General features: G+C 44.8%; 1 protein-coding gene across 1 annotated transcript in view; it reads left to right on the top strand.

Annotated features, from left to right (window-relative positions):
• Positions 1–3,843: 3,843 nt before the first annotated feature.
• GUCY1A2 (guanylate cyclase 1 soluble subunit alpha 2) overlaps positions 3,844–27,195 on the top strand; it is a 150,831-nt gene continuing 127,479 nt past the window's right edge. Inside the window, exons 1-2 of the mRNA XM_028726190.2 lie at positions 3,844–4,447; positions 24,310–24,371. Coding sequence (XP_028582023.2) covers positions 4,142–4,447; positions 24,310–24,371 — 368 coding nt within the window. The 5' untranslated portion in view covers positions 3,844–4,141. The remainder of the gene's footprint in view (positions 4,448–24,309; positions 24,372–27,195) is intronic.

The raw sequence follows: 27,195 nt of genomic DNA, 5'->3' as shown, positions 1-27,195 counted from the left end.
GTTTTATATCTGTGATTGCTTTAACTATTTTTTAAAAAATTCCTTCACACAATTTTTTTTATATCACACTTACAACAACACCGTTCTTGTGGCTCAAATAATGGTCCTATATTATAGTCCAAAAAGTCATTCTATATATTACCAGGGGATTTTGATGGATTGTGCCTCCTGTCCTCTCCCTACATATGGTCCAATAATCATAGAATCATAGAACTGTAGCGTTGGAAGGGTCCACAAGGATCATCTAGTCCATGGGTAGGCAAACTAAGGCCCGGCTTTTTCCCTTAGCCACAGCGGTACTTTAGTCCTGCTAATTAACTAACATTATTAATCTATAAATAGTAAAGTAATACCTGCAGCCGTTAGCATCGCTGCCTCCTGTGAAATGCATTATTTGATTGTCACGTCCTAATGGTTTGCTGAACCTCAAACCATTTGCACATGTACTTTTGTAAGAGGATGCCCACATCAGTTGGGAAATGGATCCTTAGTGCTACCAGCACCATGCTCTAACCAGCTGAGCTAAGCTTATGTAATGCTTTGGACTGTGTTCAACAGCAATAATAATATGATTAGCAATAACAGTATTTATGTATGCAATGCTTTGGAGTGCTCAGACAACTCCACATGTATTGCCTCAGTAATCATTAAACAAGGTAGGTCAGTCCCCCCCCCCCCTATATTGCAGATGGGGGTGGGGAGAATGAAGCTGAGTGGGAGCAGTTTGCTTAAAGCTTCCTAGTAGGTTGATGGTCAAGGTGAGATGTGTGTTTTCAAGACCCACCCTATTCATGTGATTGTCTTTAACCGTTTTTCATTCTGAATGTTATATTGTTGTAACCCACCCTGGTGAACAGGGGGTAATCAATGTAATAATGATATAAAACAAATTATTCAATACAAATTTTTGCAAACTCAGCAGACTCACGACTAACAGCCATAGACTGACTTATTGTATATAAATTTGTCCAGTCTCCTTTTAAAGCCATTTAATCTAGTGGCCACCAGCTCATCTTGTGACAGCCAGTGCCATAAATTAATTACATGTGTTCTTCCTTTTGCCTGCCTTGAATCTCCTGCCAATAACTTTATTTTATTTATTCAGAACATTTGTCGGCCACTCAGTTGACAAAGCCCCCTGGGCAGTTCACAGCAAGTTCAAACGGTATACAACTAAAATATTAAAATATGGAAAGAAAACATTAATTAAAACGGGAAGGACGTTTCTCTGAATAACCCCACAGGTCTGAATGTTATGAGGGAAGGAGAGAGAAAAAATGTAGCTGCATATTAGCCTTCTTTACTCCGTACATGATTGTACAAACCTCCATGACGCCTGCCATGATTAGTTGCTTTCCCCACCAAATTAGGAAGACCCAAATTTTCTAACCTTTCCTTATGGAATATGTGATGTACTGAAGTTCTCACCCTGGGCCAGCAGGAGGATACTGTAGATAGTTTTCACTCAGGTCCACATATGCAAATAAGGGATTGAAAGTGACGTTCAGTGATTGGATAGTTACAGAAAGTGGTTACTGTTGCGTTCTAGTGGAGCTCTATATAAGCAGGCTGGCTGAACCCTTCAGTTCAGTTCTGTTCTGACCTGTGAATAAAAAAGAGCTGTTTGAAGAATCACTGTTTTGTCTGATATGTTCACCCACAACTTAACAGAATATGCCACTTCTTAGTGTTTCTGCTTTTTGTACTTGTGCATTGACTGCAAGGGAACTCAGATCCACTTATCAGTGTGGATTTGTCTACTCAGAATGTGTTAGCAACACCAACATACAGAGCCCATGGCAACCAGGTAGACAACTGGTGGTTGACCCTGTTTGGGGAGCCCCCAAACAATTTTTCTGGTAGCTTCAGTGTTGGCTCATAAGTCCCAACTACAACTGACCTGAGGGCCTTTTGCAATGGTGGTCCCTCATCCATGGAATGCTCTCCCCACTAAGGTCCACCAGGCGCCATCACAAACATCGTTCACCACCAACTTTCCTCTTTCCTTGAAGGACTTTGAAACTATGAGTCATTGGCTTTTATTGTTTGTTGCTGCCAAAACATTTGCTCCCTTACTTGGCTGTTGTCTGTGGATTCCCCCCCCCCCCCCCAAACTGTTATTATTATGCTATTATGCCCGGCTAAGGGAGCTGGGCATGTTTAGCCTGGAGAAGAGGAGGTTAAGGGGTGATATGATAGCCATGTTCAAATATATAAAAGGATGTCATATAGAGGAGGGAGAAAGGTTGTTTTCTGCTGCTCCAGAGAAGTGGACACGGAGCAATGGATCCAAACTACAAGAAAGAAGATTCCACCTAAACATTAGGAAGAACTTCCTGACAGTAAGAGCTGTTCGACAGTGGAATTTGCTGCCAAGGAGTGTGGTGGAGTCTCCTTTTTTGGAGGTCTTTAAGCAGAGGCTTGACAACCATATGTCAGGAGTGCTCTGATAGTGTTTCCTGCTTGGCAGGGGGTTGGGCCCTTGTGGTCTATTCCAACTCTATGATTCTATGATGATGATGATGATGATGATTATTATTATTATGTATTCTTTATTCATGCTTTATTCTCTTAAACATTTTTGTAACTTACTTGGGGTCCTTTTTGTGTAGCGAACAACTGATAACTTCAACAGTTCATCATTGCCATCATAATCTAAACAGATCAGCAGAGAAGCATTGAATGCCTGTGTATGTCACATATGTGAGAATTGTATGAAGCGGCCACACCCACTGCTGGTTTATGCCCCCCACCCCTGGAATGTTGGTCAAGGATTAATGCAGCCCAAAATAAGAGAGAAAGGGTGAGCTACCCCAATGTACATAGATTAGGTTGGGGTTAGGGGCCAATTCACACATGTACATTCCTTACTCAATTACTGCAGCATTAAGTGATGACTTGCATCATGTCACAGACGAACAACCAACACACACATGGCTTTTTAATATCACTTTGACTCACAACAAACACAGCAATTTGACATCTCCCAGTCACCAAGGGACATCACTTGACTGATGGCAGCTGAATGTAAGAGCCTCAGCTGCATCCATTGTAAAGTCCTGTGTCTGCAGTGATGTGAAAGTTCTCTGTGGTGGTGTGACAAGCCCATTCATGCCACTTGATGCTGTGACATCAAGATTGCTGGATGTGACATGGCGCATTAGGCAGATAATATATTTCAGAGGTGCTGCATAATAATAATAATAATATTTATACCTTGCCCATCTGGTTGGGTTTCCAACAGAATTAAAAGCACAATAAACCATCAAACATTAAAAACTTCCCTAAACAGGGTTGCCTTCAGATGTCTTCCAAAAGTCAGATAGTTGTTTATTTCCTTGACATCTGATGGGAGGGCGTTCCACAGGGCAGGCACCACTACCGAGAAGGCCCTCTGCCTGGTTCCCTGTAACCTCACTTCTCGCAATGAGGGAACTGCCAGAAAGCCCTCGGAGCTGGACCTCAGTGTCCGGGCAGAACAATGGGGGTGAAGACGCATATGCTTTGCATGCGTAAGATGTGATCTCCAACACCTGAAATCTCTAGAGATGAAAGCTCAAGTAGCAGGCAGGAGGGCTGCTGCCAGTCAGACTAGACAATACCGGGCTATTTGGGCAGAGATGTGGAAATGTGGAGATCCGAGGATTAGATAGGAGGCGATACTAAACTGAGATTGCCAGGGTCCTGCCATGGCATGCTTTCCCCCGCGTCCTCGTTTAAATCTGGCGATGGGCGAGGCGCGCTTTCCGCGTTGCGCGCACGTGACGCCGGCGGAGGCGAGAGGAGGAGGAGCGAGCGTGGAAGGCAGCGGCGGCGGCGGCGGCGGCGAGAGGAGAGGGGCGGGCAGGCGGGCGGGCGAGTGGGGGGCGGTTGGCAGATCCACGCAGGAGGAGGAGGTGGGCGGCGGACGGAGGCGTCTCCTTTAAATCCTCCCGGCTGCAAGCAAGGCAGCGCATGTGGACGCGAGCGAGGAAGGCAGGCAGGGGCAGCGAGAGAGGGATCTCGGCGCCCTCCCGAGCAATGACCACCCGCGCGATCGCCAGCCCTGCGGGACTCCCTGGCCACCGCCGCCGCGCCTCGCCGGAGCTGCTCGCCATCTGATGCCCCCCTGGCCAAGCGGCAGGAGCAGACGCCACGCAGCATGTCCCGGCGCAAGATCTCGTCGGAATCCTTCAGCTCGCTCGGCTCGGACTACCTGGAGACCAGCCCGGAGGAGGAAGGCGAATGTCCCGTGGCCAGGCTGCTGTGGAACGGCAGCCGGAGCCCCCCTTCGCAGTCCGGGGCCACCACCCCCGTCGCCGCCACAGCCCCCCCGTTAGAGGCGGCGGCGGCAGCGGGGCCAGCCGCGGTCTCGGCAGCCCCCTCGGGCTCCCGGAGGGCTCCTCGCCGGAGGAGGGTCAACCTGGACTCGCTGGGCGAGAGCATCAGCCGCCTCACCGCCCCCACGGTAATTGCGCCGCGCCCGGGCCGCCATCAGGTGCAGGGGCGGTCTCGATGCATGCGACGCAGGGAAGGGAAGGGTTTGCGCAGGCAAAGGCGGCCGCAGAAAGGGAAGAGGGTCGAAATCCAGCAAAACCTCCGGGCGACACCAGACGCGCGTGCCGCCGCCATCACACGCGACGCTCTGCACGCTGGTTGCGCGCTCTGTTCTGCTTGCCGGGTAGAGAGGTTTTCGCCACGCGCGGAGCGGCCCTCCGTCTCTCGCCTGCATTCGGGTCCCGCCTTACGCGCTTGCTGCGGAAAACCGCGCGCACAACCCACGATCCGGGGTTTGAAAGCGCGGCGCCTTCGGCTCCGGAGTGTCTCCCTCTGCTCCCGGTTCCCGCCTCGGCGTAACTTTGCTGTATAGCCACCCTCCCCCTTCCCGGTCCGGTTTCTGCTCCGCGCCGTCCTGTCTCATCCTGGTAACATCCCACAGCCGGCGCCTCTCCTCCTTGCTTCACCTACCCAAATCGAGTGTCGTTGTCTGGTTCCACTATCCTGGTTCGAGATCCTCAGCCAGGATCTGGGACTCCTCTTTTGGCTTCTCTCGCTGCAGCTTGCGCTGAAAGCGTGGGAAATCCGGTGCGTTTAGCGTTTCCTAAGCCACCATAACGGAGAATCGGACTGCAAGAGGAGTTACCGTTATACACAGAATAAGCCCAGGATATTTGGGTGCCTAAGGCAGAAAATTCCGAAAGCACCCCATCCTATGGTGCCTTCTCTCCTCTGTCCTTAGCATGGTACACAGTCCATCCGAAGTTCTCCCATCAGTCCCGTTGAAAGGGATGAGTGATGCCCAGCCATGCATCTGGTACCTCTAGGTTCCTTGAATAAATGCCAGTTGCTATGGAGGGGCATCGGCCAAAGAGCTCTATTGTCTTTATGGCCTTAGGGAAAGGACCTTAGATCAATGGTACAGCATCCATCTTGCATGCAGAAGTTTCCTAGGTACAATCCCTGGCATCTCGTGGAGAGATTCCTACTTGAAACCCTGGTCAGTGTAGGCAATACTGAGCTAGATGGAGTGAGGGTCTGACTTGGTACATAAGGCAGCTTCCTGTCTCCCTCTGGGCTCCTGCCTGGCCGCTGTGGTTCTTTTTACATTCTCTTGTGTGCAAGCCATAAGAGCTTTCCAACGAGCGTTCAGGTCAAGTGTGTCAGCCTTGCCACCTTTGTCAGTTGCCTCACCTTCCTTGCTGCTTATGGTAGCCTGAATCTATATGTAGTGGTTTGGATGCAAACATGTCTTATCACCCAAGCATCTGCACACTTTAAATTGTTCCTTTTTTTAAATCTGCAAAGTTTCAACTGGGCAATGTTTCACCTGCAATCTCCGCCACCAATAATACTTTGCACCCCCCTCCTTCTGTATTTCCTTTTAACGTCTCTCAGGCTCTAGGGGATGATTCAAAAGAAGAGATTTGAAGGTAAGATATCATTCTTCTGAATTCATCCGTCACTTGCCAGGCTCCCTGTTGATCTTCTTTACACTTCTTACACAGCCTGTATCGCAATAACTGTTGGACGCTTCCTCTGTGACACCTTTTCTGTCACTACTGTATTTCAGTTTTTGGTTATCCTTAGTTATTCCCCTTGCTTCCATCATCAAAGCATTGTCGCTTTATTTCCAGATCCTATGGTCAGAGTTTCTCTTAAACCCAACATTTCCCCGCTTTCCCAGCTCTGGGTTCCTCTCTTACTCTCCTAAATGCTGGTGATGACTTAAGACTTAGGAAAGGGCCACGTAACTCAGCGTTAAGAGCTTTTCCTTGCATGCAGGATCTCCCAGGTTCAGCCCCTGGAATCCTCAGGTGGAGCTGGGAATATCACCTGTCTGAAGACTTGGAGAGCTACTGTCAACCAGAGTAGACATTATTGAGCTGGATGGACCATTGGTCTGACTCAGTATGAGGCTGCTTCCTGTGTGGGTGTTTTAGATGTATATGTAACATGCAAACGCAAATAACCCGAATTAAGAACCTAAGAAGGAGCCTGCTGGATCAGGCCACCTGCCCTTCTAGTCCAGCATCCTGTTCTCACAGTGGCCTCCCATATACCTGTGGGAAAACTGGCAAGCAGGACATGAGCATGAGAATTCTGATGGTCCACCCCCCAGGAAAAGTCATTTTGGGCAATTTGGAGCAAAGGAGAAGAATGTGTGTGCCTGTTGCTTCTCCGATCTAAACACCCCCTTCCTCAAACGAGGCTGCTTTTGCAGCTTGAATCCCACTGGATTCCCAAAGTGTCATTTCCTTTAAAAAGAAACGGGCAGCTGTCGTTTGGTTACATGGATTAATGTGTAAGGTGTAGCCAGGCTCTCAATGCACCGGCTTAGCCTCTTGCACTCCAGTGATCTGCACTGGCTGCTTGTGAAGATTCTCATCTGTGCGGAGAAGCTGCTCTTATTTCTGCCGGCGATGATTGCTTTGCTGTTTGACTTCAGCTCTTACAATTCTGGGCCCCCTTAAGAGGAGAAGCCTCCGAAGTTTCCTACTGTTATTAGCTGTTGCTCCTAGTTACTTCTGTGCATGTCAGGTGGACCCATGTGCTGAGTTTCAAAGACTGCTGCTGAGAATCCAATCAGAGAACAATGAACTGACCACTTATCTTGGGTGCAGTACACCTTCTAAGGCTCCCATTGTCCTGAGCATTGAAAGGAAAAATCTGAAGGGGGAAAAAGAACCCTATCTCCTGTTTGCAGCCTTTCAGGAAGGAAAGCAGCCACGTGTTTCAGCAGCACTGGAAACTGGGGCATTTCCCAGGGAGGCTGGAGATAACAAATCAATGGTTTGGAATTAGAAAACGCAGCTGGTATCTGCAGGAAAATATTGCAGGAGTGCTCCTGTTCGGGTTCCAAGATATTCCATCCCATTCTCCCCTTTTCCACACCCTCTGATCATGTTCAGTCTGCATTGGGCTGTTTTGGGGTGTCCTCCATTATGGGGTTTTCCCTCTAAAGAGCTTATGCTTTGCTGCAACCCATATGGTTTCCCCAAGCATACTGATACTTCTTTCTTGCATGTGGATGGCGCTGTTTTGTCTTGTTAAGGACCCTTGCGGAGAATGAGTTTGCTATTTATATATAGGACTAGCAAAATTCCAGTCATTATGGTGGTTGGGAAGAGAGGATATTGCATGGAGCTCCCTGTGTCCCTTGTTGGGTTTGTGATCCGTGATAATAACTAAAGCACCATGTGTGGAGTTTGCCCCCACCGCAGCCTTGTTCCCAGTTGCAGTGCTTTACTTTTCCAAACCAGAGTTCTCTTTCTTGGTCACACTAGAGTGTGACAGAACCTCGAGAAACTTCTATATGCTCTGCAGGGGTGAAAACAGCTTGTGGGAGTGATTGGAAGTGGGGAAACACTCGATGGGGGAAAGGGTTAAGCTCCCTATCTTCACGCTGCATCTCTGCTCCAAATCTGAAATAATAGCTAAATATAAAATGATGGAAGCAGGTTTACTTATGACACCTGTATGCCAATGTCTGCAATAGCTCACCAGCACTCAGGTCCATAAATTGTTTTCAGTGCTAGAACTCAGCCCTAAAATAGAGCCTCTCATATAAAAGATAGTTCCCAACATACTGTCACTTTCTGTCACGGGCTATGGAGTCTTGCTTGCCTTATACCAAGTCCACCTAGCCCAATATGGTCCCCACCGGCTTGAACCTGGGACCATTTTCATTCAAAGCAAGTAATCTGCCAACTGAGCTTTATTTCCTGCACTTAGACTAGTGCTATATGTTTGTGATTAGCAGGGACAGGGGTGCAGTTAGCTTCTAATTGCATCCCTTCGTTTCCCCCTTTACACACTCTCATAGAAGTGAATCATTGCCTTTCCCTCTGATGGGGAATAATAAATTGGTGCTGTTGGGTCACTATTGTGGTGAAAGTGAAATCTGCCTTTAGTTGGGGGACACTTAGCATTCCACCTGTTAGCCCTGTTTGTTTGGCTTGGTGGACATCTAGAACTTACCAGCGTCGTTTTACAGCAACTGCAATGCCTCTCTTGTTTCTCAGCGCTATGGAGAGAAGCTAAAATTGGTGGAGAGATTATTAAGAGGTGCTTAGGATGAATGCAGTTTAGCCATGGTAGCAAACCATGGAGCACCTTCTTCCTCCACTCTGATCTGTTTTGTGGGAGCTCTTTCGTGCCATTTTACAAAGCGTGCAAAATATTAAGGGTGGAATTGACGCTATCTTGAAATCAGTGAATTGAGTTCATCAGTGTTGTTGCTTTTTACACTTCATCAATCAGCACAACTGTGGGGTATATATTTGGCATGTTCATAAGTTGTATCTAAAAATACAGGTGTGCGTCTCTGCTCCCTCATTCCCACTGGCATAGAGCTTTCACATTACTGGATGTAATAAACAACAATTTTTGCTGTAAATGACAAGTGTTCGTTGAAATGCTATTGCAGTGTCCTGAAAGCACCGGCTAAATTTTACTCTTTTATCTGTGCTGAAATAGTTTGTTTTGGAGTTAATGAAATGCTGAAAGCACTCAAATCTCAGTCTTAACCTTGGACAGGAGCCGTAGGAGATCCTTGTACTGTGTCAGAAGCCAGAGTGAACAAGTTGGTAGCTTAACCATAATTTCTGATGTCAGGCAGGAGTGCAGTAAATTAGATTATCTTTATTCTCTCCCTTTTCTCCCTCCAATTCATGGCATTTGCACCCAGTGTTTAGGATTGCAGTGTACAATTCTGATTTTTGATAAATAGGTTTTGACAGGCGTGGGGGGGGGGGAATCAAGGCAGTTGGTCATGCAGAATTTTGATGCTAGGGAACTGGAATAATCCTGTGTAGACTGTGGTCCTGCAAAAGATGATTGCTGATTTCTAGATATTGGGAATCAGAACTGCCCCCCCCACAAGAAGGGGTAAACAGTTCCACCTATACTATTACAGCTAGAGCTAATGACCTATTCAGTTGTTGGAGGTGGAGATTGCAATATAAAACATGCTGCAGTTATCATTCCACTTGTAGCAGGTGTTTTGTTCAGTTCTAGTCAAATTATAGTTGGTAAATGATAGGAATCTATTGCCTGTGTGCCACTTTCCCATTATTGGAAAAGAAAAAAGATCTCTATCTGAGCTCTTGATTCATTGGTCTGTCAATTGCTATGGTTCATCCTTGCTTTTGACATCCTTTTTATTCATCGTGACAACAGTGGATAAAGCAAACGAGCACTAGGCTGGATATAGATGAAGAGATTTATCAGTATATTACATGGTTAACTGTAGTACAGTTTGTTTAACTAGCATTTTCTTTCATTGGTTTCCAACTCCCCCCTCTTTTTATTGAGTAAGCAGACCTAACAGTTGGTGCTATGATGTCAAAATTAACCAAAGACATCCCAGCTAGCCTGCAGTATATTTTATCTATCTAATAAGATAGTGGCATAATTTTCATAACTCTTGTATGGTATGTTTCAAAGTGATCTGATAAAGTGCATTGTCGTATTCCCCTCTCCATCCCAAGATCATCCAGAGCTGGCATTGCTTCAGATTTTAGCAGTTATATTTTCACATTTTGATGCATCATTAACCCTCCCATAATGACAGATAGGTAGCCGTGTTGGTCTGCCATAGTCAAAACAAAAAAAAATTCCTTCCAGTAGCACCTTAAAGACCAACTAAGTTAGTTCTTGGTATGAGCTTTCGTGTGCATGCACACTTCTTCAGATACACTTCAGATACACCTCCCATAATGAGATAGCTTAAAAGGTAGGTCCAGACATTCAGACCATAAAAGAATATTTATTTGCCACTGTTAATATGAGGAAACAAACACACATTAAGGGGAATGCTCCTTCTGACCGTTCTGGGCTGTCCGTCCCCCGCCACTTGAAGGATTATACATTTGCAAGTTAATTTTCCAGATCATGGCTGAGCCAACAGACAACTTGTTGCTTTGGTTTTCAAGTTACTTTAGTAATTATCACTGCAGATCTCTGCTGCTGAAAAGGTGCTTTGCATACATCCCTGCCTCTACTTCTTCACGGTACATTCAATAACAATATTTCATATTTAACGTTTTTATATTGTCATAAGGTACGTCAGTATTATTATGCCCCATATTAAAAAGGGGGTGGGGAGGCAGAGAGTGTGTGGCTCGTCTAAGACAAGAGTGTTTATTGCAGAGCACAGATATGAGCTGGGGAATTCTCGATTTTTTGCTCAGCCTCTTTGATGCTACACCACATCACTTCTCAGTTTGGCACTATAGTGTTCGCTGGGTCTATAGCCCAGTGGTAGAGCACCTGTTTTGCATGCAGAAAGTCCCAGATACAATCCCTGGAAGGACCAGGAGAGACACTCCAACCAGAACCCTGAAGAGTTACTGTCAGTCTGTGCTGGCAATATTGAGCTAGATCAGGGTTTCCCAAATTTGCGCTCCAGCTGTTTTAGGACTGCAACTCCCATCATCCCTAGCTAGTAGGACCAGTGGCCAGGGACGAAGGTAACTGTAGTCCAAAAACAGTTGGAGACCCAAGTTTGAGAAATTCCTAGCTAGATGGACCAATGGACTGACTCCATGTAAAAAAAATAAAAATCCTGTGCACCGAAATACACTGCAGTGTCCTGTAAGCACAGCAGAATTTATATAGCGCTTCCGAGTGTTCAAACTGTTTTACAAAATTATTGCATGCCTTTATCACAACCCTGCATGATCTGCTGGGGCGTTGCAGGGCTTTGCAACTGTGACATAGTGAACAGAGCAGAACAGCAGGCGAGAGGCAGGGGTCATGCCAAATTTTGGGCTTGCACAGGGCACCACTTAAATTTGAAAGGCCAAAGTCTGCCCTGTGCTGGAAGGGAGTCTGGCTTAGGCTGATAGCGAATTAGCAAAGGCCACCAATGATGGTTCATATGCAAAGCAATATGGTTTGGAAGATTTGGGGGGGGGGGTGCTGATTCTGGTTCCTGAGTTTCCACAGACTAATTTCTTCTTGTTTAGCTTAGGCGATGTTTTATCACAGGCATAGGCAAACTTGGCCCTCCAGATGTTTTGGTACCACAATTCCCATCATCCCTGACCACTGGTCCTGTTTGCTAGGGATCATGAGAGTTGTAGTCCCAAAACATCTGGAGGGCTGAGTTTGCCTGTGCCTGTTTTATCATCGTGTCTGAACTAGCAATCGCCTCCCTCCCAAACCAGAAATATAAACCAGAATCAGACCCTGGTTTGTGATCCTTGATCATGATTAAATTGCAGATTATGATACTTCATTGACATTTATAATATCATTGTTTCCAAACTATGTGTTAGGAAGGGAAATAGAGGCAAGTGTCAACATTGCAGTGTTTTGTTATCCTGGAGTTTAGATCTGAATCTCAGGTGCAAAATATTTCATTCTGTTCAGATAGCTGCATTGCACAATGGCAGTTCCATTTGTTTGAGTCTTCTCTCCCAGAATAGTAACCATGCATGCCAGAATATTGGAACATTCAAGAAATTATTTCTTAAATCTTAATAATTGTGATTGCTAGATGGATTACCTAGATTTGGAGTAAGTCGTGCTTTTGCACATTATGAGTCTGTGACCCACCAAATCAAGCACAGCCCACCTAGTGCGCATTGTGGCCTGCCAGATATGTGACAATCACTTCATATTTTTTTTAGTTGTAGACAGGCAGCAAAACTAGGGCGCTTGTCAAACCCTTGGTGGTTGTCATAAATGACTGGTGGTTTACATTCGGATTGATGGATTATGAATTGTGTATGGCTAAAACAACTTTTTTCACCTTCTATCACACTACATAGGATCAGGAGCTTAAAGATGCTCTCGATATACATTTAACAATGCTTGGGTTATATTGCTTTTATTCTGGGCTTAAATTTAGAGATAACTAGAGTGTATGCAGGATAAATTTAGAAAGGAACTAAAGGGTTATCCAGCCCAGCCTTTTTATTCTAAGGCAGGATCTGTCAAACACAATTCTTTGTGGGCTGATTTCACACATAATACACATGCCCATCATTTTATGACTATAGCATCAAGTGGGTGACTTGAAAGTGGAGATCAAACACCCCAGATAGAACTTCCACATCATCTCAAACGCAAATATTTTCAAAGGAGTTGACTCACGCATTTAGCTGTGATGCAAAAGATAAGAAATCAAGTGATGTACAAGCTATACGCGAATTGGTTCCAAGCGAATGATCGCTATTCTCTTCAGTAATGAGAGAGTCTTTAGAATAATTGAATTTTGGAACCGGGAGAGATTCCTCCAAAGTCATATAGTCCAACTCCCGCTCAGTGCAGACTTAACGCAGGATGCAACTACAGCATCTCTGAAAAGTAGGCATCCAGCTTCAGTTTGAAGCCTCCACTGATGGAGATTCCACCAGCAGAAGCTGATGTATGAGGGCTAATGGGGCACTGCCCCAGCAACAGCAATCTACCCTCAGCCAGTCCTCACGTGCCTGCCTTACTTACAGCTTATCTCGGAGGCACCGTTGCCTATCAGCTTCCTCCTCCTTAGTATTGCGGGAGTTTGGATGACATGACCTTTGCGGTCCCTTCCATTTCTACAGTTCTGTGATTCCAGGACTCCTATGCTCAGCGCTGTGATGTTCCTGGCTTCCAGCTGCAGTGGATCAGACAAGCGTTTGATTCGTCATCTCCCTCTCCATTTTCATTCTTTCAGCCACACTAATGGTCCATTTTCACAATGGGGAGAGATTGCCAATGACCCATCTGTATTCTTGCTCCAGGACGCGGGTGGCGCTGTGGTCTAAACCACTGAGCCTAGGACTTGCTGATCAGAAGGTCGGCAGTTTGAATCCCCGCGAAGGGGTGAGCTCCCGTTGCTCAGTCGCTGCTCCTGCCAACCTAGCAGTTCAAAAGCACCTCAAAGTGCAAGTAGATAAATAGGTACTACTCCGGCGGGAAGGTAAACGGTGTTTCTGTGCGCTGCTCTGGTTCGCCAGAAGTGGCTTAGTCATGCTTGCGACATGACTCGGAAGCTGTACGCCGGCTCCCTTGGCCAATAAAGCGAGATGAGCACCGCAACCCCAGAGTCGGCCACGACTGGACCTAATGGTCAGGGGTACCTTTACCTTTTTATTCTTGCCCCACTGCAGCTGAAAACCACTATACCACTCATCTCCCAGTTTTGAATCCCATTGTTGTAAACAGTTGGACCTCAGCCATTGCAATTTGAGATTCCTGCATTGCGTTGAAGGGGGGTTGGGCTAGATGACCCTTGGGGTCTTTTTCATCTTTTCCATTTTGTGATTTTATGATTCTATGGCTCCACCTGTCATTGACCTTGGCTCTTCCTCCAATGAGTTCTCTGCCTTCTGCCCTGCCAGTCCCATTGGGCACCAGCTCCCCATCTCTTGAGGCAGTCTGTGTCACTGTTGAATGGCTTAGGAAGTTTCCCCTGATGTTTAGCTGAAAGCTGCTACCTTGCAGTTTCTTTGCAATGCTGTCTTAGCACAGGGGGGAGCTCTCCCATGCTGTGCTTCCACTTGGTAATTGGCAGGTACGAAATGGATGGAAGAAAGCAGGAGGTGTCGGAAAAAGGAAGTTGAAGAAAGAAAGAAAAATAAGCGAGTTTTCTGTAGCATATGGGAGAGCCATAGCCTTATGTAGAATATTATACAGAACACAGAAAAGTTCTGTAAACTATTCCTCTGAGCGATGCAGGTTGCTGTCAGCACTTGCGAAAAGTTAGAAATTACACGGATAAGCAAAAATAAAATAAAATCTGCAAAGACGTTTGCATAACTGGCAGTGAAAAATGGACTCCAATGGAAAATGTAGCCTTGTGACTACGAAACGAGTGAAAAACCAGTCTGTGGGTGCAAGAGGCAACAGATTTATAAAACTTAAAACATCCAATGTGAAAATGCTTTGAGCAAATTGTCTGCAAAGAGACTGGGGTAATCCAGATGAGTGGGGTAGAAATAATAAAATTGTTGTAATAATTAAGCATAAACCAGACACAGAAAACATAGCTGGCTAGATGGCATAAAATTATAACTCACTTGTTAACTAACAGCACAATCTTAATCATGTCTACTCTGAAGTAAGTCATACTGAATTCATTGGGGATCAGAGGAAAGTAGAGTTAGGATTGCAGCCTAAATAACCAAATAAACATAATTACAGTATATTTATTTGTTTGAAGCTGTAATGCTATATATGCTTATCTGGAAACAAGTCCCATTCAACTCAGTGGGACTTAATTTGGAGCAGGTTTGCATTGTATGTTTAGAATTTTAGCGTATTTTTCAGCCCCAGGTTGGAGCATAGCTTTTAAAAATAAAATATTTTTTTCCGCTGTGATTTTGTTTGCTTTATGGAGTTGTTAATTTGTTGTTTATTTGGACCTGTTTATATGATTTTGCATTGTTTGTATATTGCTGTTTCTCTCTGTTTATTTTTATTGCTTTCCCCACTTGCTCTGCGGTTGAAAATATTTAATGAAGAATGTGCTGTAAATACTGCAAATCATAATAAAGATAATAACAAGCCCCAACATCCCCAACCACACTGGCATAAGTGATGCAAATCATGCTAATTTGCGCATATTTCCTTGGTTAGTATCGTATATTTTATTTCTGGCAGTTATAGGAAGGGACAATGAGCTGGTAAAGGGCTATTTCCAACTATATTTGTCTAGGCAGTAAGCAGTACATGATCTGAATCACAAAGCATTTATCTTCTTTTGACTTCCATTCAACTATCTGGAAATCACTTCCCCAAAATATCTGTGGCATTGGAGTTGATTTGCACTGTGGAGCCCAGTAGGTTGGGATGATGTGGGTAGTGCTGTGGTCTAAACCACCGAGCCTCTTGGGCTTGCCCGTCGGAAGGTTGACGGTTCGAATCCCCGTGATGGAGTGAGCTCCTGTTGCTCTGTCCCAGCTTCTGCCAACCTAGCAGTTTGAAATAATAATAATAAATAATAATAAATAATAATAAATAATAATAAATAATAATAGAATAATAATAATAATAATAATAATAATAATAATAATAATAATAATAATAATAATAAATTATTATTTATAACCTGCCCATCTGGCTGGGTTTCCCCAGCCACTCTGGGTGGCTTCCAACAAAGTATTAAAATACAGTAGTCTGTTAAACATTAAAAGCTTCCCTAAAGAGGGCTGAATTCAGATGTCTTTTAAAAGTCTGGTAGTTGTTCTTCTCTTTGACATCTGGTGGGAGGGCGTTCCACAGGGCTGGTGCCACTACCAAGAAGGCCCTCTGCCTGGTTCCCTGTAACTTGGCTTCTCACAGTGAGAGAACCGCCAAAAGGCCCTTGGCGCTAGACCTCAGTGTCCGGGCAGAACGATGGGGGTGGATAAATAGATAAATAGGTACCGCTGAGGTGGGAAGGTAAACGGTGTTTCCGTGTACTCTGGCTTTTGTCACGGTGTTCCGTTGCACCAGAAGCGGTTTAGTCATGCTGGCCACATGACCCGGAAAGCTGTCTGTGGAGAAACGTCGGCTCCCTCGGCCTGAATAAGATGAGCATTGCAACCCCATAGTCACCTTTGACTGGACTTAACTGTCCAGGGGTCCTTTACCTTTTTTAAACCTTTAGTAGGTTGCAGGGACAGAACTCAGTGGTCACAACTACAAAAGGTGTCTGTTCACCTAAGATGCAAATTTTATTTTATTTTTTAAAAGCTGAGGCCTTGCTCTTAGCTTTCTTCTAACCAAGGCTTCTTTTTACCCAGAACTCACAGGAACTCAGTCCTGGCACCTCTCAGGTGAGCGCCATTGCTATTCAAAGAGAATGAGGGAGGTGTTCATGGTGAGTTCCAACACATCCTTTTCTAGAAAAATAGCACTGCATATAACTTGCCTGAAATTTCAGGAAATTGTATCAGAGAACTTAGAATCTAGCCTTGCTGGACACATTTCTGCAACAAATTAGTCTAGTGCAAATCATTCACTGCACTGTGGTGTATCTATATTTGATATGTTGGCAGAGACCATTAAGCGCACCATTTCTCAAACCTTCACAAGTCATTTTGGAATTTCAGCTTTACTTAGTGTTACTTATGACATTAGAGTCCTTCTGTATTTAACTTTAGTACTATGACAAGTATTTGTGTGGTTGTTTTGTGTGGTTTTTAAAAAAACATTGGCACTGTTTGGGCTATTCATTTTTTACAGAACACGGCTGATGTTCAGCAATCTAGAGAGTCAGGGCACTGCTTTTATTGCAGCTGAGGGCATGGTGAAACTACCAAGACGCCTTTCCATTTTTCAAAGTTTTTAATTTGGTTTTTGCAATGCAAAATTATAAAAAATCAATTACATATCATATAAAGAGATGCCTCTGAATCTCAGGACTCCCCCCCCTTTCCCTTGAGTCCCATTTTAATCTTCTTCAAACTCTAACTATTATATCAATCCATATTTTCCATGATACACTACAAGTGAAATCAAAATCCTGCCAATGTTTCCATCTGCTTACAGCAGTCTCTTAGATAACTTATAATTTTTCCCCATTCTTTTAGAAAGTTTTTGTCCTCTTGGTTCCTGAATTTTCCAGTCAGCTTTGCCATTTCAGCATAGTCCGTCAGCTTGGTTTGCCATTCTTGTCTGGTAGGGACTGTATCCTCTTTCCATCTTGATGCCTTTCCATTTTCAGAATCCGTTCCAGCTACACATGAGCTATGGTTCTCTAGCAGTGGTGGCTGGTGCTCAATATGACTATTATTTGAATTTATACCTTGCCCTTCCTTCCCCAAGGAGGCCAGGGCGGCAGACAGACACGCAGTTTAAAAACAAAGTAAAAACATTCCAAAACAGTTAAAACATTATAAAAGCAATTGTAGCTTAAAAATGTTCTTGTATCCAGTGATCACTGGGTTGCCAGGAACAGCATTCTCCAGCCTCGTGGTAAGCAGGAACATTTTTCAAATTCCTCCGGAAAGTTAATAATGATGGAGTCAGGCATCTCTCATTGAGGAAGGCATCCTTCAAATGTGGAGCCACCGCTGAAAAGGCCCTGTCATGGATCAGGCACAATTGGGCAGCCCCCAATGGCTTCACCACCAAGAAGGCCTCAGCCGATGATTGTAGGGTCAGAAATTGTTGATATTGGGGAAGGTGCCTTTAAAGGTACTTGCATCACCAGGTCATTTGGGGCGTTATATACTAGTACAGGGAGGGTGGAAGGCAGGGAGATGGAGCAAGAGCCAATGACTGAACCCATCAATTTGAATTTTACCCGCCCCCATCTCTTTGCTGAGTTCTACAAGGGCAACACAGACTAGTGTGCCGTTCAGCCTAACCGACCAGCCTCCCCACTGCTCTCTAGGGTTGTGGGCCTGGCCACTTAAGCCCAGACTGAAGATGAAAAGCATTTCCTGGTGATTGCCAGTTATTCTCAGGACTTTTAAGTGTCCCTTTTCTTATATTTTGGGCCAGTTATACTCGCCAAGTGGCTCCTCTGGCAGGCATCGTTGTGTTCTTCAGATCTTTAACTTTGGTGCGCTTTAGACATTTTAAGCATGCACTTCATAAGTGCATGACAGTTGAAGTGCCTTAATGGCTCTGCTAGAAGTCACTTAGCTTCTCGCTGAGAAGTGAGGGGAGGATCCTATTAGGTTTAGATGGAAGTAGTAGGACTCTGTCAGAGATGGGCGGCGTGTCTAGGCTCTGGATTTCCAAACTCCACAGACTTCCTTTCGGCTCAAATGTAACCTATGACATTGCTTGCTTTTAAATATTTGCTTGTATTCTCAGTGATCTTCATCTGCACACACACCACACCCCCTGGCTTTTAGAGGTAATACACTTGCATGTCTAAGCAGCTTTTAATCTCAAGAGGAAGGTGTAGCTGTCAGGGGTTCGGCCTACACTCGAGAAGGACCCTGATAGAGACACATGCCCGACTGGCATGTTCTCTCCTTCCTGGTCGTTCGTTCGGGAGCTTCAAGAGCTTTCTTCTGCCCGAACATCACAGCGACCGATGTCAACCGACACTGGCACACTTAGGGATCCGCAGAGTTTTCGCAGCTTTTCGTGACAGACATCAGCAACTCAGCATTTTGGCTAATCTATTTTATTTACATATAAACACACATGGAGCACTGCAACATGGCTCCCTCTCTCTCTAGCATCAGACAGCAAAAAGAAAAAGAACAAAGGACAATAGTCCCACTTCACGGAACACAGTAACACAAACATCTGTCTCTGTCACTTCCCACTCTGTGGAGTCAAAACATATACCGTCATGTGAAAGACAAAAATCCCATGACTGCAATCATGGAGCAGGAATTCTAACAGTAGCTTCACATTCTACATTTTTGTAAAGGGCAGTCTATGGAAAGCGAGTAGCTCAGGCATAAGGCTAGAGCTCTTGTGCTTGATTTCTACAGGCAGGGGACCCTGGAGGTGAAGCCCATTGGCAAGCCCTTCTAACATACTTGCTTGATATGCTGTTTCAGATTTTATGGAAGGAGAGGCAAAATGCCCAAATTACCAAAAGGGCAGAGGGGACGTCATTCCCTTGCCTCTAGAAGTCTTCACGGAGGCATACTTTAGCAAAAGTGGGACAGGGGAATCGGAGGGTGAGGCTTGTAGCCTTCATTAAGAGTCCCCTATCTTTCATTTCACTAACAGGGACGCGGGTGGCGCTGTGGGTAAAACCTCAAACCTCAGTGCCTAGGACCTGCCGGTCGTATGGTCGGCGGTTCGAATCCCCTCGGCGGGGTGAGCTCCCGTCTTCGGTCCCAGCTCCTGCCCACCTAGCAGTTCGAAAGCACAATTAAGTGCAAGTAGATAAATAGGTACCGCTTTATAGCGGGAAGGTAAACGGCGTTTCCGTGTGCTGCGCTGGTGCTGGATTGCCAGAGCAGCTTCGTCACACTGGCCACGTGACCCGGAAGTGTCTCCGGACAGCGCTGGCCCCCGGCCTCTTAAGTGAGATGGGTGCACAACCCTAGAGTCGGACACGACTGGCCCGTACGGGCAGGGGTACCTTTACCTTTACCTTTATCTTTCACTTTATTGGGCCCAACACATTTTGCTGCCTGAAGCAAAGGATAATATGGTGTTCCTCCTTCACCCCCTAATAAACTGGATTGGTAGTTGAATCTTATTTTAGCACCAGCCTTGGAACAGCATCCTGCACTCTACCTGAGTGCAGGAGGGTATCTTAAGAGGTGCAGAGCAGGTTTAACGGCTTAGGGAGACTGTTGGGAGGGACACCTGCTGCCCGAAGCAGTTCCCTTTCTGTGCCCAATGGTAGGACTGGGCCTGCCGCCTGATAACTCCTGGGGTAGGGAAGATATTTTACTAGGGAGTAGGAAAGAGATCCGAAGGACCCACTCTAGACTAAGTTAAGTTGAAAAGCAGCAGTAAATATTGTGGTGTTTTTTTTAAAAAAAGAAATAAACACACACAAATGAACACAATAACCTTACAACAACTATAGCAATGTTATCATTATAAAATTAGCAAGTGTTTAGGACAAGAAGTCCTCCATGTTTAATTGTGGCTTGTGAGAAAAGTTCTTCCGAGGCAGAATCAGCATACTTTGAAACACTGGGAGGGGAATGCTTTTTCTTAAATACGACCTGGGATTCTTCTTGTTGTTTTACTTTCCTAAATGTGTGTGGCCTTTACAAAGACTGAGAATCTGGATTAAATGTTACCAGCTAGTTGTTGTCCATTTACCACAGTGATAACACACAGTTGTGTCTTTGGTGTAAGTGTCACAAATCCTCACGAGATAATGAACTTGGAGGTTAGGCTGTCACTGCCGGAGGCACTCTGTGTTATGAGGCGTCTGAAATATATGATACCAAAAGTAGTTTTCTAATTTTGATGCTCTAATTGCGATCAACCAGGGTGGATTTGGCTCACGGTCACCAGTCATGTATTGTGGTACATGACCATATTCCCCTCATAGAGCTATGATTACCCATGCGATTGTTAAGCTACTCTGGCAGTTGTAACACCATGAGAGGAACACGCGTCTCCTAAAAACTCTCAGCCCTCTTAACAGACTACAGTCTCCAATATTCTTTGAAGAAAGCCATGGTGTTCAGTGTGGTACGACACTGCTTTAAACGCCTAAGGCAAATAGGGCCTGTAGTCTTTACCACAAGTGAAGTGTTTCTAAAATGCTTCGCTTCAGACAGGACAGCTTTATATTCCACGAAACCTCACAGAAAACATTTTTGTCCTGGCTTTCTGTTTTCCTGTAACTATAGGTATCTGGGAATAGGAATCGGATGATGAAAGTGATGTAAATGAAGATAAATTCAATGAATAATAATAGTAACAAAAAGATAGGGACGTAGATGGGTTAAGAGCACTTGACGCTGGTGAATAATGCAAAGCAAAAGAAATGCTTTTTTAAAAAGAGACAGGTTACTGTTTGCGTAATTTAATTGTGTATTGTCTTTATAGAGTTGCCAGTTTGTTTCATTTTAATTGTGCAAAATCTGGCAACTGGTCAAATTGACCTCAGGTTTCAAGATAAAAGTCAATGGAGAAAGAGTTTAATTCCTGGGAGATGAACACTGTGTTCTTCTTTTATCCCTTTCTTCTCAGCAAAAATTGGTGTTGTGGAGCTGCTCAATTGACCCCCCCCCCCCCAGCAGCATCTGAAGAGAATTTCTGCTCCATCAGGTCCTTAGGTTTTAAACACCTGCTTCTCCAAATGGGAGGAAGCTGCTTCCTTATGTGTGGTCTCATTTAGATAGAGCTTCTGTTGATTTTTAAATTTTATTTTATTTTGCTAGAGCACATCGGATTTTTAAATGCTTTCCTGAGACAGTAAATTTGACTCCTGCTGAGAGCAGATGTAATTGCCAACTTGATTTTTTTTTTTTTAAAAAGCAACAATCCCAAACCTGTTCAAAGGCTTAACCCTATTTCCCTTCTTTGTTTTTCAAGTCTATGCTGAGCTGTACATCTAAATGCAAAAGGCCAGGTAAATTGCTAGCTCCTGCTGTTAGAATAAGGCTCCTACAAGTTGTGCCTTCTACTTACGGCCGATATTGGGCATTGTATGGATCTTTCGTTTGTGCTGCCGTTGCAGTGAGAATAATTGAACTGTGATTTATCACAATTTTTATTAAATTGACTTGGCATGATGGCCTTCCTTTTCTTGCATATTGACAGGACAGGGGAAAGATGACTGAATTCAGCGTTCAAGACCTAAAATACAGCTGAAGTTCAAGGTTCCTCATCGAAGTACATGTAATTAAAAGCAATTTATATTCACCTCTGCAATTTGGAGTCCACGCAGGAATCATTATTGCCAAGCTGATTTTCTTAATGTGTGTTTTAAAGCCACATTTATCAAAATTAAGTAATACGTGAGCAATCTTCCCAGTTTTGTTTTTGCAATAAATAGCAACCATTTTATCCACGCATTTGCAGGCTCAAACACACACATCAGCTGTGCCATGCAAAATTAAAGCGCCTTCAGACTGTCACTATTTTGCAGGAGGGATTCAAGCACATGCCTGGAAATTTAGGTTTGCACCATTAAAGTAGGTTAAAGTGGTCTGTCGCTCCAGCTCAACAAATCCACTTGAAAAAAGAATGGGACTTTTTTGCAACTTGGAAAGTGACAGGGAAGTGCATTGAAAAGTGTGTGATGAAGAAAATTTTGTAAATGGGGGACATAGTAACATCCTGCAAGCAAACAAAGAAGGATGCCAAATGAATGATCACTGTCATATAAGAACTCCTACAGGTATTGCATTGAGGAGGAGACAGTACAAGGTGGCAACCCTAGCTCCCTCAGCTGCCATGACTCGGGGAAGCATTGATGGGGAGAGATGAAGGCGGAAGGGAGGAGGAATGAAGCAGAGAGAGATGCAGGTGGAAGAACAAGGCTGGAATGGATCTGCAAGTGACACTTGGGTGATTGGCTCCAGCAATGGCAGAAAGCATGAGACTGCTTCCAGTGACAGATGCAGGCAGAAGCTACAGATCCATTCCAGCCTTTTTCTTCTGCCTGTGTCTGTCACTGTCTCATAGTTATGTTTTCCTTCTTGTTTTTTAGTGCTGTTTCTTTATTGCTCTTGTGTTTCTTTGTCGTTTTATGTTGGTTTTACACTCATTTTTTCTGCTGACGCAACTTTCGTATTGCTTGTTCTACTTGATAATACAGTGGTATCTCGGTTTATGAACTTAATCTGTTCCGGAAGTCTGTTCGTAAACCGAAACTGTTCTTAAACCGAGGTGCGCTTCCCCTAATGAGGCCTTCCACCATTCAGATTCCATTCTTAGACCGAGGTAAAGTTTGCAAACCGGGAAACTACTGGTTTTGCGGAGTTTGTGAAACGAATCATTCGTAAACAGAACTGTTCTTAAACCCAAGGTACTGCTGTATTTGTTTTCTATTGATTTTTAAATTGTGAGTTGGCCTGATGACATTGCAAGTTGGGCGGTATATAAACCTTATGCATACAAGACTGTTTTAATCCCTACCCTCCTTCTCGGGTGATGAGATCTTGGTAGTTCCCCGCTCAAAGTGTGGGGAATAGCAGCCCAGGAGTGGGCTTTCCCAGTGACTGGCTCCACAGAGCTCAGTCTGTCATATTCAGTGTACTGTACAGTGGTACCTCGGGTTACATACGATTCAGGTTACATACGCTTCAGGTTACAGACTCTGCTAACCCAGAAATATTACCTCAGGTTAAGAACTTTGCTTCAGGATGAGAACAGAAATCGTGCTCCGGCGGTACGGCGGCAACAGGAGGCCCCATTAGCTAAAGTGGTGCTTCAGGTTAAGAACAGTTTCAGGTTAAGAACAGACCTCCAGAACGAATTAAAAACTTAACCTGAGGTACCACTGTACAGCTCTCACCATAAACTGATGATAGACCTTTTTAAGTTGGCCTTTGAGGTATTTTGTTTTGTGGTCCTCACATTTGTACTGTTTTGATCCCTTATGAATTTTTTTTTAGAATTGTAGCAGTTTGTTTTCAGAATTTTTTATTGCATTTTTCTAACCTGCGCTGGGCTCTTACAGTGAATGGTGGGTAAGAGATACAGTCATACCTTGGTAGTCGAACTCCTTAGTTGTTGAACAAATTGGCTCCCGAACGTCGCAAACCTGGAAGTGAGTGTTCCGGTTTGCGAAAGCTTTTTGGGAGCCAAACATTCGACGTGGCTTCCGATTGGCTGCTGGAAGCTATCATGTGGCGTACTGCTCATGAGTGAATCATGCCCACTCTTCTCCTCACCAGGAGAAAACAAACCATAATTCCCGTCTTAGTATTATGTTTGAACACTATGTCTCTGCCAGGATCAAGAACAAACTTGGGCTGCAGATTATGGTTTGTTGTACATGAAACAAACCATCATCTCTGGTTAAGATGTAACACTAAGCCAGAGGATTGTGTGTTTATTGCTCTTGGCACGAGTGGAGAGGAGCGAAGTGTGCCTGAGTCAGTTGTGCACGATAAGCTATGGTTTATGATGCGCTGCGACTTGTGAATGGGCCCATTGTGTTTTCTGTTTGCTGCTTTTTGTATTAAGCAGCGCTGGCTAAAGAAACCACTGCTGATTTAACGGAGGACTAAAATATCAGGGAAGAGCCTTGAAATATTGATGTGTTTGTAGAACGAAAACAGCTTGCTACTTCTGGGCTGCTTTCTTCCCGTTTCTCTGGGGGAAGCACAGCAGATGTGTGAGGAGAGAGAGAAAAAGTGTAATTGGGAAAGAAACACACCATACATTAGATTAAGCGATAAAATCAGTAGTCACCTCCAGACATCGTGCTGAGCGCTAGGCTGGCTGACGAACTGCTAATAACTTTTTTTTTAATAAAAACAAAACAAAACCATTCTTTCTTTGTTTATTCTGTAGCCTCAGACCATAAGGCAGACTCTCCAGAGGACATTGCAGCATTACGAGCATCAAGTTACTGGGTAAGTAGAGCTCATTTCTCAAAAAACGGGGAGTGGATAGATAGATGGTGGTGACAATAAGAAGCAAGTGACATTATGATTCTATGATGTTTGCTACCATGAACACCTCATAGGCGCATAGGAAGTTGCCCTTACTTGGAGACCTTGGGGATTGAACCTGGGACCTGTGACATACAAAGCAGACACTTTGCCACTGAGCTATGGCCCTTCCCCCTTTGCGTTCTTCATTGCTAGCTTGTTATGCCAATTCTCAAATGGCTGTGGTGCTGTTCATATAATTTGGATGCCCACAACTGCTCAGCTCATGCTAGCTTTTTCTTCTTCTCAGCGCAGAAAGATCCGTTTATTTGTTGTAAGCTACTGATTCAGTTTTGTCCACAGCCATGGAATTTCTCTTAGGGATCATTCACGCTTCTATTTGTCCCATGATTTCTAAGGAATGCGTTCGAGAGGTGTGGTTTTTTTTTGTCCCACCCCTTTCCCTGGGGAAACCTGCTGTCTACTACTGAATCACCACAAATATTAACGTAACAAACATTAAACTTAAATTAATAGGGCAGAAAACCCTATTAGATTCAGCAAACAGTGGGTTTTCCTGGGGAAAGCAGTTCCTAGAAATCACGGGACAAACAGACGTATGTATGAGCCCTCAGTATGGGATGCAGAATGGGATTTAAGACTCATTCTTAGGGGTGAATTTGGATTCCCTCAGGAATATGTGGAACTAGATTTTTTCTAGAAAAAGAGGTGTTGGAATACACCATGAACACCTCCCTTGTTATAATGGTGACGGCGCCCACCTTAAGAGGTGCCAGAACTGAGTTCCAGTGAGTTCCAGCCAAAAAAATAAAATAAAAAGGCCTTTGTGGCACTACTTCCCGGTTTTGGGAGAAGTAGCTCAGCTTATTTCAGAAGTCGGGGAAAGCTTTGTACTACTGGCTCAAAGAAATGCTGTGTGTGCACTCAACAGCATGGGAAGGGAAAGATATGGATTGAGCTCATATCAGGTTTTTTAAAAAAATATTTAGGTTTTATTATTTTGGGACTACTTTATGGAGAAACTGTATGTGGCTTGTGAATTGTATTGTACTGTAATGTTTTGTTTTAAATGCTAATGTTGCGCACTTCTTGGAGTATTTGCAGAAGTGATCAATAAAGAAATCAGCACCAAATAACATAACAAATTCTGGGGACAGGATTAATTTTTTTGTTTTAAAAAGGAAAAGGTAGTTGGATTCCCACCCCCCCACCCCCCGATTCAGGATTCTGATTTTCTTTTTAGCAGAGTGTAAATACAGCCCTATGACCTTTCTGTAGAATGAATCATGTAATGGTTTATTTATAAACAGTTCAGATATATTTGCCTTGTGGAAATGATTTCAGACCTCGGCCAGACTGCCTTTCTATTGTGCTAAACGTAGGAATACATTACCTAGTCCTTGCTAGAGAGTGTGTGCTACTCCAGTTAATGCTTTACATACGTGAGTAACACTGTGTTGTTAGAAAGGAAAGGGAAACGGTGTTGATAGCTGAAAGAGCAAAGCGGAATGGTGTTGTAGCAATACAGCAAACTATGTTTATGATAATATTTTTTCTTTGGGAAAGACCTTTCTTGTCCAGCATTCTGTTTCCACAGTGGCCAATTGTGAATGCTTCTGGGAAGTTCAGAAACAGGGCCACAGCACTCTCCTGCTTGTGTTTCCCAGTACTGCTTCTGATACTGGGATGCCATGAGCTGGCCGAGTCAGCATGATGCAGATGGATGATTTGCTGGGGAAAGGTCTCTAGGGAGATGGGGAGGTTTTTGCCAGACTTGGGGGTGCCTGATAATGAGGCTCCTGGGGCGTGGGGGTGGGGCCCCTCAGCCTGCTTTCCCACCTCACCCTTGTCTATGGTGAGAGCCACAAGCCCCTCCTCCCTCTCCAGACCTGCACCACAGTACAGTGGTGGTATATCGATATATTGTCCAAAACCAGCTTGAAGTTCACATCGCTATTCTGGCAGTGGTGGTGGAAGAGGAGTGCAGGGGGAGCGCACCGCCCCCGGCAGCGTGATCACGGTGGGGTGCCATCATGGCTGCCCCCTGCCCGTGCTAGGCGCCACGCCCCCGCAGGTGGAGTGCCATGCCCCCAGGACACGTGCCACACCCCTGTGGGCAGCACGCCACACCCCAAGGGTGTGCTCTCCGCCACTGGATACCAGTTTCATAATTTTCGACCTGGCAATATATCATGATATGTGCTATGCAGAAATCACAACGTGGGGAAAACCATGAAGCCCAAATTTCTCTCTCTCGATTCCTGCAGCCCCTCTTAACTCTGCCAGATCAGCTCTCCCCTGGCTCATGCAAGGGGGGCAGCAAATCGCAAGAGCAGGCGCTGGCAAAAATCACGATGCAGGCGAAACCTGCGAAGCCAGCCAATGCCTTTACATAACTCCATCCTTATTTCAGACATTGTGGTATATTGATATATTGCGATGTTTAGCTGGTGATTCGGTATAGAGCAATGTTGAAAACCAGATATCGCTCCACAGTGCCTTTTGCATTGGCCCCCCTTGGAGTCATCAGGAGCTGGGTCCATCTAGTCCAGTGAGAAGAATGCTGTTTCCCTCATGTCCTTTTTTCCAGGCTTCTCAAGATCTGGTTGGCCACTGAGAGAACAGGATGCTGGACTTAGAGGGACAGTTGTTCTTACACAGAGCAGATCTGGGGAGAGCGTGGGGGCACACGGAGAGGGGGGGGGAGTTCTGTTGCGCAAATGGAAATTCTTTTGCTAGTGGATCTGTTTTGTTGGCTAACGGCCCCACGTGTCTGGATACGCTT

Source organism: Podarcis muralis, chromosome 4 (assembly GCF_964188315.1).
Source record: "Podarcis muralis chromosome 4, rPodMur119.hap1.1, whole genome shotgun sequence".
Classification (NCBI taxonomy): Eukaryota; Metazoa; Chordata; class Lepidosauria; order Squamata; family Lacertidae; genus Podarcis; species Podarcis muralis.
Note: the sequence above shows the minus strand (reverse complement) of the source record. Positions and strands in the feature narration are given on the sequence as shown.